At 42.0% G+C, this 13,444-nt stretch overlaps 1 protein-coding gene across 1 annotated transcript; it reads left to right on the top strand.

Annotated features, from left to right (window-relative positions):
• The first annotated feature begins 8,926 nt into the window (after positions 1-8,926).
• Positions 8,927-9,976, top strand: PRLHR (prolactin releasing hormone receptor). The gene has a single exon (XM_074830091.1). The coding sequence runs from the start codon at positions 8,942-8,944 to the stop codon at positions 9,974-9,976; it is 1,035 nt and encodes a 344-aa protein (XP_074686192.1). The 5' UTR covers positions 8,927-8,941.
• Positions 9,977-13,444: the final 3,468 nt, after the last annotated feature.

The raw sequence follows: 13,444 nt of genomic DNA, 5'->3' as shown, positions 1-13,444 counted from the left end.
TGTGACTTTTGCTGTTCATCATGTACCTGACAAAGCCCATACATAAAAACATTTATGTCATCACAAATAGTCACAAAATGAACTAAATGCTTCTTAAAATGGAATGTTAGGGCAAAGCTACTTGGAGACTAAATCCTTAATCTAATAGCAACCAGGTAATGGGATAGTATCCATGGAGAACAATAGGACCTAACATGAACTGAGGAACTCTACAGATGAGGCTGGATTCCTGCTTGGTAAGAGTCATTAAATGGTGGAAGATCATCCAAAGGAAGGGCCGAAAGAGATGGGCCAGAAGGAGTCGCAGTAAAGGAAGTCTGATGGTCTTTGTGGTTTCAAACTTGTATTAGATAAAAATATGGGGAAAAGATAACAAAGCCAGAGAGAAGCATTCTAAAGCAAATATGGTAAAGAAAAGGGCAGGGGAGAACCTGGGCAATGTTGAAATCTGCAGGAAAATTCATAATGATTTTCATAAGAATCTCAAGTCAGGAGTATTGCATTTATAACCAGTGCTGCATCTATCAGAAGAGCATGAAAGAATAAACAACAGAAGTGATGTGTGGGCATAAGCCATGGCAGTGGGATTCATCACAAAATGATCATTCACCTTCTACGTTCTTCTAATTTCTTCCACATTAAGCCTCTTCTGCTACATATTTTACTCATCTGACAGTGGATGCCTTTAATGGTTGCTGTGACTGACACTGTGAAGCAGGGAAAAATAAACAGCTAACTTCTGCTGTGGAAGAGAAATGGACACAAAGAAAGAGAATAAACCCAGATGTTGAAGCACAGCTAAAATGGCTACAATGCACAGCCACGCACAGAGTGAGAGAATAGTTCTGACAGCAAATATAGATCTGTACATTTGGAGGAGGAGGTGACCATAAACCAGCCTGGCTGTGAATATGCTGGAAATTTTTTTTTCTTTTTTTTAAAATATCACTTCATTAGTCTAAATGGAACTGTGCTGAAAACATACAGAAGGCTTCATTAGAAGTTCTGTTAGGTTGTTTTTTTTCTCCTGATGACGTAGGTTATTAAAGTCCAATCTCACTTCCTCTCTTTTTTTTTTTTTTTTTTCAAACATGAGTTTGCATGAGAGAGGAGAACGCATTTCCAAATAGTGTTCTTATCTCTACATAATGTTATTATGCAAACTATAATCAAACTAGATGACAGTCCTCCAGACAAACCTTTAGTATTAAGAGCTTTCAAAGCTCCAGGGCAGATTGTTAGTGGGATAGTTAATTAAATGGAAGTTGGATTTTATTACTTTATATAAATGACTAAGAACAGCTGGAATGGTGTTGGTCCTCTGAGGTTTTTTTTTCCTTTCTGTTTGACAAATATTAATTGAACTCATTACCCCATGAAAACAGCAAGTTTACTTATGGCAACGTGGTCACTACAGAACATCAGGTTGCCGTTGCTCTCTTCTGCTTCTGCCCTTTACCCATCACCAGGGTAGATGGGCACTTTGGAAGGAAGAAAGGAAGAAATGCTTTTTCCTTCTTTAGTTCTTGGGGAGAGATCCCCTTGGGGTGTAGGGTGCGGTACAACCGCCGGCCTGGGTTGTCCCCAAGGGGTTTTGTGGGCAAAATACATTTTGCGTTCAGCGGGAGAACTGCCAGGTGCGGGGGGATTTTCTGAGAGTCCTGCCCTTGCCTTTCAGGGGCTCTCTGGGCTGACCAGCCGTGTCACCCCTGGGGGGGGACAGCAGCTCATCCCGGGGTGACGCCGTGACCCCCGCGCCCGCCCGGGCGCTGTCCGTGGTGCTGCAGGCGCCGGCCCGGCCGCCTCTCGGCGCGGGGAGGGCTGGGGAGGGGAGGGAGGCTTCTGGGTCTGCTTGACTCTTGGAAGGTGTCCGAACCCCAGGGAGGGCAGAGGGACACTGTTTCTCCGTGGTGCTGTCGAGAAGTGTCACGGGCCAGGCAGCACTTTGCCCCGCTGCTGCAAAGACTCAAGCCTCAACCCTCAGGTTTTCTTGGCAGCCCTCTTCTACACAGGGCTCAACTTCACGCAGGACCCTGGGGGTATATAGTGACCCCGACTCCTGGCTGTTTACATCTGCAGGGAACATTTCTAACACTAAGTTTCTCCAGGGCTCAGCATTCAATCTGCAGATGTTTCTGTGAGCTAATTCCCACAGTCTGTTCTAGCTTGGGGCATGGATTGGTATTGCACTCTACATCCCTTCAGGGCTTGTGAGCAGAGGAGAAATGCCAGTTTTTCCGGAGGGGTGAGAATTGTTGTATCTGATGGATATGCAAATCTGCCTTCATACTTTTTCATTTTAATCCTTCCTTGTGAGAGGAACCTTTGAGCCTTTAGATCAGAGACATTCATGTACATTTCCCAGGTTAGTCTTGACTTAGCTAAAAAAAAAAAAAAGTAAGCACACTTTACCATGATATGTCAGCACTATTGCCTAAAGTCATAGTTATAAATAAAGAAGGAAACTTCTAGCTCTGATATTTCTAAAGGTTTTGCCCCACTTTTTTTTTTTGTTTTGTTTTCCTAGTGTTGTATATCCTGTCTATGGGAACTCTGAAGACAACAACTGCCTCTTACTGTAATGTGATAAGGCTTTATTTCGGTGGTAGTTTTACAGAAGGATCTGTAATACAAATCTTAAATTCTATTGATGTCTGTCCAGACAACTGGAAAATGGTCAGACTTGTTCACCCAGTCCCTATTTTTCAGCAAAATTCTGCTTTAGCATGCTCAATCAAAAAATTAAACATGAATACCTCTTGAATCATCATAGCATTTTGTGTACTTATCCTGTGCTTAGAAATAAAAAACAAGACAAAACCCCAAACCAACCAACCAACCAAAAAATCCCTCAAAACTATACACCAAAACCTAACATAAAAAAGGTCAGGTCAGCTTCTTTCTTGGTCATTAATTCCTGCATGGATTTGGCTGGTAAAGGAAATCTTAAGGTGGTGTGGGTGTGGGGGAATGAAGCCTGCTTGTATCAAGTCTATGGGTAGCACTCTTGCAGGAAGGCAAGAGCAGAGAAAGAAGAATCAGTGATTGTACTAACTGAAGTGCCTTGGGACTGAGATGTTTTTACAGAATGACTCTGCTGACCCTGCCTTTCTCCCTACTTTGTAGATCAGCTGCTCTGAGCAGGTGCCAAGATCAGCAACAGTGAAAGTTCATCTGGCAAATATTCAAGTGCTGTCCTAGTTGATCTGCACAGGCACTAGTACACAAATCTTCCCACTGAAGAACCACAAAGAACCACTAGAAACATCTTAGGACGTAGTCTCAGTGTGCCCATGTGTGTGGGTGTGCATGTACATAAATTTTATTTCTATCTTTTGATCATTATCAATGGGAATACTGTAGAAAAAGGTGATAGTGGAGTTATTTTCAAGTAGGACTGAGTGAAGTCCAAAGTCTAAATCTGTGTTGATGAAGGATGGAAAGGAAGCTCCTGAAGCCCACACCCTATGCAAGAAATCATACCACGTGCATGTGATAAGTGGATCAAGCTTTCTGTTAAAAGCAAGTGTTTTATCCCCCACAATACACTGATTGTTCCAAAAGCCAGCACTTCCAAGGGGCAATTTGTTGCCCTCCCACTTAGAAGTGTTTTACTTTCCATCCTAAATTTGCCCATGGTGAATTTGTTCTTTCATTAGTATTGTTCCTTAGCTTAAATGCATCTTTACCTACCCCGGAGTTTACCATCCTTCCCAGTGCTTTTAAAGAATACAATGCAATTCTGCTCCAGTGGATAGACACTTATAGCAAGAAAATTGTCAAGAGATTGTAACAAAGTAGTGGTAAATTCACCCTGGAATCTGTCATAAAGCAGTAGGTTTTCTTTTCCTTGCACTTTCAAATGCACTGCCTGCTCCTTTATATAGTCCTGAAACAAAATTTACTCCATCTTAAGCCATAGTGAAAATGCTTATTATCAGATGACCTTAATCCTGTCTTTTATGACAAGCTTTTATTCTGTAATGGTATCAAACTTCCTCCCATTCTCCTTGAGGTTTTCAAAGTTTCTCTTTGTAATTGTGCAGTCATTCTCCATATTGTCTCTGGTTCCAAATTTGGTGGTTCTATCAAATTCAGTTGGTGTGGTCCTGCTTTTTGTGCTAACATAATAAAATGAAAAGAGCTACCAGTTCTGGTCATTCCCAATCAAGTTTCTTGAGGAGCATGAATAGTTGCTGTCTGGCCCAATTCCTTCATAAATGTTGCTGTTCTTTGCCTACCTCACAGTTCTTAGGATATTTCTGCTTGTATAGATGATGGTTTCTCATATGCTACCACATCGCATATGTTATGCAAACCCAAACTGAGAACTATTGTATATTCTACATTGAGAAAAATCATCTGAATAACACATAGAAGGTTAATTTGACAAAAGCTTCCTTTGGTATCCTATTCTGTCTTCTCTCTCTCTTTCTCTCTCTCCTCTGTCCTTAAATCCGGTCTAAAACCTACTGTAAAACTGCTGTCAGACTAAGGGCCCTGCACTTTCTCATCACATCTCCTCCTTTCCTGTTCTTGAAGACAGGTGGCCCATTTTCTTCAGTCACAGAGTTGTGTTCTCGTGCCATACAGATAGAAAAAGCCCTTACCTCTCACCCAGCAGGTCCATGTGCAGGTTCTTGCAGAACCTGGCAGTGGGGATTAGCTATAGCTCCTGACAGGATGAGTTTATTCACTTCTACATTTGGCTTTTACCTTGTTGTGGTAATTGTGATCCAGCACCTTTGTTCCCAGGAAACCACTTATAATTTTCCTCAGTTGTTACACTTTTATATTTATTTTAGCACAAGATCTTTGTCATCCAAGGAACCAGCTCATTTTTCTCATCTCACTTTGTTCAGCAGACTAAGAATTCTGTGCATACAGGGAAGAGTAGACCCCCTATTCTATTTTTAGCATGCAACATCCAGCATGTTTTGACTTAAATTAAAGCCTCATCTTCATTCAAGTTGTTAAGCTCCTCTTCAGCTTAAATGAATTATTTTAAGCTGAATCCTGAGTTTATCGAAGTTTGTTACCTTGAATTTGAGAAAAGCAGCAACATCAACCAAAAAACTCCAAGCCTACCAAGCAAAACCCTTAGTTGTAAACATGGTTTTTAGCATTTAGAGACTGTTTAGAGTCTCAGTCCACAGCAGGGGCAGACAGGATGCATTTATATGATTAAATGAGAGAAGGAGAGACAGGCTGCCCTGTCTTGAAATTATTGTGTGATACATAACCTTGTTCCCTGGCTGGTCAAAAGAAGAATTTTCTAAAAGAACCTCCAGCTCTACTTCATTCAAAATAAGCAAAGCCCTTTTTTTATTGTAGGGTCTGCAGGAACTACCTGATCATTACACAGAACATTCCTGGAAGAATGTGAAAGTCTTTTTAAAGGAGTTCTATGATGCACAAGAAGTTGTGTTTAACAGAAAAAGACACATATCAAATAAACAAAACCATAGAAAACTAACACCTGAAACCGTGAGACTTTAATGACAGAAGACACTTTTTTTAAGTCTGCAAGGCAAATTAGTTGAAGAGAGGGCCTGCTGACTTTAGAAGTACTGTTGAGCTTTGCAAGTATAGCTGGTAGGATCAGATGTCATTCCTGGATCATGCTGTTTTACTTAGGAACTACAAGGATGATTAGACATGCATGTAAGGAATGGTGTTAGTGCCTTAAGAGGTTTACCATTTTCTGAAAGTTACATAGCAGCTTGCAATGTTTGTACTCAAAATGCCTGTACAGAGTTGGACAGGTTAGCATAAGAGATCGTGAATGCTCAGCTGTGAAATGTTTCTGTGAAGGGTTGGTCTGGCTCTAGCTATAACATTCTCCATTGACTCAAGGAAGACCAGGGTTTCAATTAGACACTAATCAGCATTCCTATGTGCGACACCCTTATACACTTGACACGTCAAACCAGTTCTAATATGACAGTAATGCAGTTTCTGTGACCTTTTCTCTTTTAATGAGAAAATTCTGTGTGTGAAATAGACTTAGCTCAGGAAGGGCCTTGTCACCTAGCCTAGGAAATTCTAAACAAGATTAATATTTGCAGTTTTAAAAGGAGGAAAGAGAATTTCTTTGGGGTAAAATACTGAAATACTTTTTCTATTCCAGCCCCTATTAAATATTATTTTTCCAGGTCTTGGCTGTAGAGTACAGTTGAACTGAAGAAATTTTCTACCTGAAGCCAAAACAAACAGAAAATCACTAACAGAAATAGGGTGGGAACCTTCAAACAGAAGATTTACTGGTTACTGGTTTCAGAGGTGAAGAAAACACATTTAAAGGTAAGAGAAAATGCAGGAAGATTGCTTGGTATAACTTGAAATAAAAGAACCTCTAAGTTTACTTGCAGGTTTTTGTGATCTGAGCATTAAGGTGACCTTGAAGGCTACTTTAGATGATACCTTGCTTGATTTTTATTCTCACATAGCAAAGTAGAAACCTTTTTCTCATAGGAAAACAATGAGGATATTTATTGGATCTACTCTGCAGATCTTGGGAACAAAACAGAAAAATCACTTAAAAATGTGATTTTCAACTATTATGTGTGCACTGATATTATCACAGGCTTTCTTAGCATAAGCCTTACAGTTCCAGTAGGAAGTGGGCAGTACGAATGCCATTTACATATGCTCCCTGTTCATTTTTTTGGTGTCTTTTGGCTTATACTAGAGACCACGTCCAAAGCCTACTGAAATCCTATTTCAGTAGGATTTAAATCAGACCATACTTTTCTCCCACATTCAGTGAAACAATTACGTTTATGAGTTTTAGGAATTACTCTTGCAGCATGCCACTTATAACCAAATAGGACGGTTGCACTGGGTGGTGAAAGCAGTAGGTAAGAATCACCTTTTTCCTTGCCTCTTTGCAACCTCTACCTTCAGGTCCCTCTCCTAATCTGGATTTGTGTACGCAGAGATAAATAGGTACTATATTCCTCTGGGTCTCATCCAGCTCAGATAGGTGAGACTGGATTCTGAAGTGGGATGTAACATCTCATTTTTTGTATGGGTCATGGGTAGGTTACTACATCCATGAAGTGAAGGATAGCACTCCTGAGCAACGTGACTACATGATTTTTCTCCCCTTGGGCTGGAATTATAGCCATATTCCAGTCCATAGCATAATCTAACCATAAATGCAGCAGCACAGAGTCAGCACTGACTATGTTTGAAATGCCCATCCATCAGAAGTAGTTGTGGGAGAATGGCTCCAGTCTGAACAAGGGCTACACAAGATTAGCTTCTGTTTTAAGATTAGGGAAAGGATTATGACACAAAAGAAATCTATTTAATCTTTTGGTTTATGTCAAAGTATATCAAATCAAAAGGAGGATATGGTTCTGCCCATAGCCTCATATAAATAATGGGTTAATATTTCCTTAGAGTAGTCTAAGAGATTAGGACATAAACTGTCCATTGAAATTGTGTCTAAATCCCCCGAGTGCCTTGCAAAACCTAGCAATGTTCTCTGCTCCAAATATTGTGAAATTGTTAGGCTGTTCCATGTATTTTTTAGTTTGCCTAGCTGGTATAAATGGATGCAGTGGGGTTTCACTATTTTTCACTAGCTGAGGTACTGGTCCCAGAAGTGGTTGAAATGGAGGAGAGCTAAGGGAGAAACAGAGCAGTAGGCAAGAGCTGGATGGGGATGTCTGCTGAAATGTGTATTCTGTAAGCACTTGTCATGATTTTTTTGTTTTCTAGTGTCTGAACAAAAAAACCCAAGTATAGACTGTTTTACAGATTGGTTAGCATTTGTTGTCTGGTACAGAAAGGTTCACAAACCTACTGTAGGAATGAAGAAACTCCCCAAATATTTTTGGGCAGCTCCAATATTAGAAACAGCTTCCTGTAGTTCACTGCAGGTAAACCCTTACAACTAAGCTATTTGGCTGCTAATACTTCTTTTGAGGTGCTTGGATGTGTTTACTTTTAAAGATGTGTAAACCCCACTGAAAATACTCACGATGGGTGAACAAACATTGCACCACCATTAGAAAATAAATTTAAATAAAATAAGATCCCTTGTGATGCTAAATGCATATTTCTAATCCTAACTTCATTCACCAGGTACGTAGCTGAGTCCCTCTAGTGGCACAAACATTTATTTGGCTTCAGCATGTTATTAAAATTCTAATTTACAGTCACATTATGGCAACAAAATCACAGGTAGCTCTTTCGGACACTCTGAGGGCTGTGGCAAAGTGAATCTTGGATTAGATACTGTGCAGGCTGGTGTTAATGAATGTAAATTGATTTTTAGCTGTGAGGGGTAATTATAGATGCACTGGAAGAAAAAAGGAATTTTTGAAAGGATATTCTAGAACTAATTACTATCAGTAAGAAACACGCAAAGAGCAACGTAATACTCAGGACAGCCAATAGGGATAAAAGCTTATACACAAATCTGTCATGACCTAGTAGTGAAGACTGTTTAAAAACACTGATCTCCACTTAGCTTGTAAATGCGCATCACCCTCTTTCTCACTCATATTCTCTCTCTCTCTGAGACACACACACACACACACACACACACGCTCCTGGATTTGCAGAAGACAGACATCTAGGGCACTTCTTGGCATCCACAGGAAAATCATATGGGATTAAAAAACCACAGCAGTAAGTACTCATTGCATTAAATGTTTATTAAGTGGCATGCTGTCAAAATCTTGATTTAACAGTAAACGCAGGAAGACTTTAATGGAAATTGGTTGTATTTGATTTTTCTTAGGAATTGCTGAAAGCTGCCTCTCAAGGATTACAACTTTGCCTTTTGCTTTTACAGATACTTGTTTACTATCCATGTGGTAACCTCTGGACAGCCAGTAATCCATTCATTATCCACACTGATTGAGTGCAGGAGTAGTGCAGTGGTAACTACTTCACTCAGCTGACGGCAGACGACAAAAGGAGGGAAATGATGAATTCAGATAATTTAACCTCCCAAAGCTTCCTCTCTGCGATTCACAACAATGCCAGCAATTTATTCTCAGGGCTCCAGTTTGTTCAGACCTTCAAGCCACTTATCATACCCTGCTACTCACTAGTGGTTTTTATTGGTGTCATTGGGAATTACCTTCTCATTTATGTTATCTGCAAGACAAAAAAAATGCACAATGTCACCAACTTTCTGGTAGGCAATCTGGCTTTCTCAGACATGCTCATGTGTGCGACCTGTGTACCGCTGACACTTGCGTATGCCTTTGAGCCCAGAGGATGGGTGTACGGGCGTTTCATGTGTTACTTTGTTTTCTTGATGCAACCCGTGACTGTGTTTGTGTCTGTCTTTACGCTCACTGTCATAGCTGTGGATAGGTATTATGCCATGGTGTACCCATTCCGCAGGAGGCTCACAATCCCTATTTGTGCTTATATCCTGGCTGCTATTTGGCTGCTGAGCTGTACCTTGGCTGCCCCAGCCTTGGTCCACACTTACCATGCAGAGTTCCCAGAACTGGACTTCTCCATCTGTGAGGAGTTTTGGTTCCACATGAAAAAAGATCGCTTAGCTTATGCCTATAGCACCCTCATCATCACCTACATACTGCCTTTGGCTGTCATCTCCCTGTCCTACCTGAGAATCTCAGTGAAGCTGAAAAACCGTGTAGTCCCAGGCAACGTCACCCAGGGCCAAGCTGAGTGGGACCGAGCGAGGAGGAGAAAGACTTTCCGCTTGCTAGTCTTAGTGGTGGCAGCCTTTGGAGTCTGTTGGCTGCCTCTGCACATTTTTAACATGATAAAGGACATAGATATCAGCTTGATTGACAAACAGTACTTCAATTTTATCCAGCTGCTGTGCCACTGGTTTGCAATGATGTCTGCTTGTACCAATGCCTTCCTCTATGCTTGGCTCCATGACAGCTTCAGGGGGGAGCTGAAGAAAATGTTTGCCTGGAGAAAAAAGAAAATTGGACCCACTACAAATTGCATTATGGCCAGTGTGGTGCTGTAAACAAGAGCTGGTGGGAGTGCGCTTCCTTCATATGGTAACACTGTAAGTCTTTTCCACTGTTAATTAGTCCTGATTCCTGACATTTGTCCTCAGGGCTCAATTATGACAACATGACTCCCATGCATAGCTTCCCCAGCACCTCCACACCGATTGGAGAAGGAGAGGCAGACATCAAGTCCCAGAAATGTCTTTACTTCTTTGACAGGAGTTAGAGGCCAAGGAGATGTTAGCACAATAAGATACCTTTATGTAAACTACAGGGATCCCTCCTATCTGTTTTGGATATTACTGGCAGTACAGACATGGGATCTGGGGATGGAAAAGCAAGGATGAATATAAGACCTAAATATCTCAGTGAGGAAGTGCTTTGGATTGGGTAAAAATTAAATTTGCATATCTACCCAGAGTCCAGTCCTTAGCACAGGATCCAGGGTGGAGGATTAAAAATATTCCTGTAGTCCTCTTGGGTTAGGGCCATGCTGAAGAACAGCCTAAGGCTCTCTGAAATGCCCTCCTGAGCAGCTGTCTCAGCTGTGGGCAGGAAACCACGTTGGCAGGAGCTGCTCGGAGCCTCCCTCTGCCAGCTGAGTTGTGCTGGCAGCAGCAGTGTGCAGGGGTCTCCCCACTCCTGAGGGTGTGAGTGGGGTGTGGGGTGAGGGCATCAGCTCACCCGCACTCCCTCCAAGCTTCTTTGTACAAGTCGACTGGCTCACTCGCATGCCTGTGGCCCGTGGTGGGGTGTGTTGTGTCTGCCCTGCATGGTTTCCTCCCTCAGTGCCATTTTCTCCTTGCCGCTGGCCGGGTGGATGGAGAAGCAGCCTTTGCAGCAGGGCTGCCCACCTGCCCACTATGGCCAACCACATTGGGCAGGAATCTGTGCTTTATGCTTTTCAAACCCAGCGTCATCAAGCAATCGCAAACCTCCTGTGTCTCATGCAACACAGCATGTAGCAATGTGAGAAGCAGTATTCCAAGAGCAGAAATAAAACCAGAGTGATGTTATTTCTATGAGGTGCAACTGCGATGCATGGTGTGCAACAGCCTGTTTGGTGGATTTGCTGATGCTGTCATCAAGGATGGACACACTGGAAATGTAATGTGTGGTAGAAAATCATCCAAATAGGGGGAGATTAAGACATATCACCACTTTACTGACATTGAATTGTGTTCTTGCTATTGTCTCGTGTAACCCCAATTTGCCGACCCTATTGCAAGTCAGTTGCGTTGCCAGCCAGAGGAGTGGACGTCGTCATAGCCTTGGCAGTGTGAGATGCTTTCCATTCATTCCTTGAGGAACTGATTTTGACATGTGGCAATGCTGCTATCAGCTTTGATCTCCAAAGGCAGCCAGAGACTTTGATACTGTCTTCAGGAGCACTTCTGGAGGTGCCTGTTAAGAGAGAGCGGGTGGAAGAGGCTGTTGACATTGAGTCGTGTACAAGCATTGCGTGACCAGTCAAAGAAAGACCTGTTAAATGGCACAGAGTGACAAGTACTCTCTTTTGAAGGAGTCTTTTGGGAAGAAACAATTTCCTTTGACATTCACCTTTCAATCAGATGAGGGAGTTAGAAGCTATAATCAACCTAATGGTTTCTAGTTTCTTCCCTCCTCTGTCTGAACTGAAAATGTCTGAGATAATGGATAAGCATAAAGGAAAAAGTTCTGAAACCAGACATTGTTTCTGAAGAGGTTTCTTCCAGCCGGCTCAACCAGAATCTGGGGTGGCATGAGGAACTGCCTGATACTGAGCTGAGATCAGCTGGAGAAGCAGCGCAGTCCGGGGGCAGTTTTGGCCATGGTTAGCAAGGGCATCTATCCGACCACAACTGAGCATGGCCAGAAACGTATGCGCTGCAAGGCAATGCAAATAGACAAGAGGGGAGAGGGAAGAAAGAGAAGATGGTTTCTCTAGTTCATAAATGTACTCCTACTGTGAAACTGTGAATATCATTTTGCCCATCAGCATTCAGTAAGCTTAATCTGGTTAAAAAAATACATAGATGCATATGCACACACTGGGAAAAGCATTGGAAAAACATTTGAAATCCCTTTTCACAAATTGCCTTAGAATTTCAAGCTGTTCTGTTGCTAGTAATGAGGAACTGGATATTAGAAGTTGATTAGAGACACTGAATCAAGAAGGTCCTTTTAAAGTGGGCATTACTTACATTCTCTCTGTGATTAAGTGTATCTGTCATGCTTACCTTGATTTAAACATTTGAATGACCTATTAAAGCATGTTTTGCTTTTGCTAAACTTTAGGAAATTGTTTTTCCTTCAATCTCAATATTGCAAGTTACTGGAATAACTGGTGATTTTGAAAAGGTGAAAAAAAACCTTCTGAACAAACCAACCAAATTTTATAAGCTTTTCAGTTTTTTTTTCAGGGATATTTTGAAGAGAACGAAGAGTAGGACACTGAGAGAGCACTGAAACAACACTACAAAAAGCAGCCTTAAATGAAAACAAAATCCTGATTGTTAGAGATTTTTCTTCTGTGGAATTATGTTACTTCAAGCTGTTAATTTGTCATTTTGTAAAGGTTAATTAGCATTGAGAAATGTTTACAACCTCATGCACTGAATACAGACAGCACTGTCATCCAGAGTGATACAAAGCCCAGTGGAATAAGTGGGAAGACTCTTGTTAACCACAGCAGGCCTGGGATCATTTCTTTCTTACCTATTACGTTTTTACCCTTATTTGCCAGCACTGCAGTTCAGCTTATTAATGGTCTCTTGAATGTTAGTGACTGCAGATGGCTGCTGCAGAGAGCTGCACAAAGCAAATGAGAGGGATTTCTCTATTTGTTTTCTTTTTTTTCCTTGAGACAGAAATGAAGGGCTGTTCAGTGCATATATTGTTCCCACTGTGAAGGACACACTGGGAACATCGCGCTACCAACAGCCTCTGGAGCTGCCGTTACAGCAGTGCCAAGGTCTGTCATCTCAAGGAGGTCCTCAGGCGTGCTCAGCATGGCGGGCACTCTCGTTTAAGTGCTGGTTGAACCTGTATATGCCTTGAATCTGTCAGGACTTGCATTTGCAGCAGAAATCCCAGAGCCTGCCCTGTACTTCGGGCCCTTCTCAGGACTAGGTTTTGCAGATGTACCCTGAAATGATCTGCGCTTCCCAGCCGTGGGCTCCTGAGGCTCGTTCTCTCTCCTCAGCAGCTCCCTAGGTCCACCTCAGTGGTCCTGAAAGGCCATTCTTCCAGGCTTTCCCTGCACAAACCACAAAGGAGTTCTGGTCCTGAGCAGGAGGGCTGGGGGTCCTGCAGGCTGGCAGAGATGGAGGCACAACCACATTTGCTCAGCCTCACCTCTGAATCAAGTCCCAAGAATCTCTACTTAATGTAATTACTGTTTTCTCTGATATCCAGAGTAATAAACAATAATAAGATTTAGAGGCATGTTGGTGTGCTTCTTTAATCCAGTTATGCAAATAATTATATTAAAAGCTGTCATG

The sequence above is a fragment of the Strix aluco genome, chromosome 7 (genome assembly GCF_031877795.1).
Source record: "Strix aluco isolate bStrAlu1 chromosome 7, bStrAlu1.hap1, whole genome shotgun sequence".
NCBI lineage: Eukaryota > Metazoa > Chordata > Aves > Strigiformes > Strigidae > Strix > Strix aluco.
Note: the sequence above shows the minus strand (reverse complement) of the source record. Positions and strands in the feature narration are given on the sequence as shown.

Excerpts from the sequence above, each read along its gene's own strand:
- PRLHR (XM_074830091.1), top strand. The coding sequence starts at position 8,942 with ATGATGAATTCAGATAATTTAACCTCCCAAAGCTTCCTCTCTGCGATT.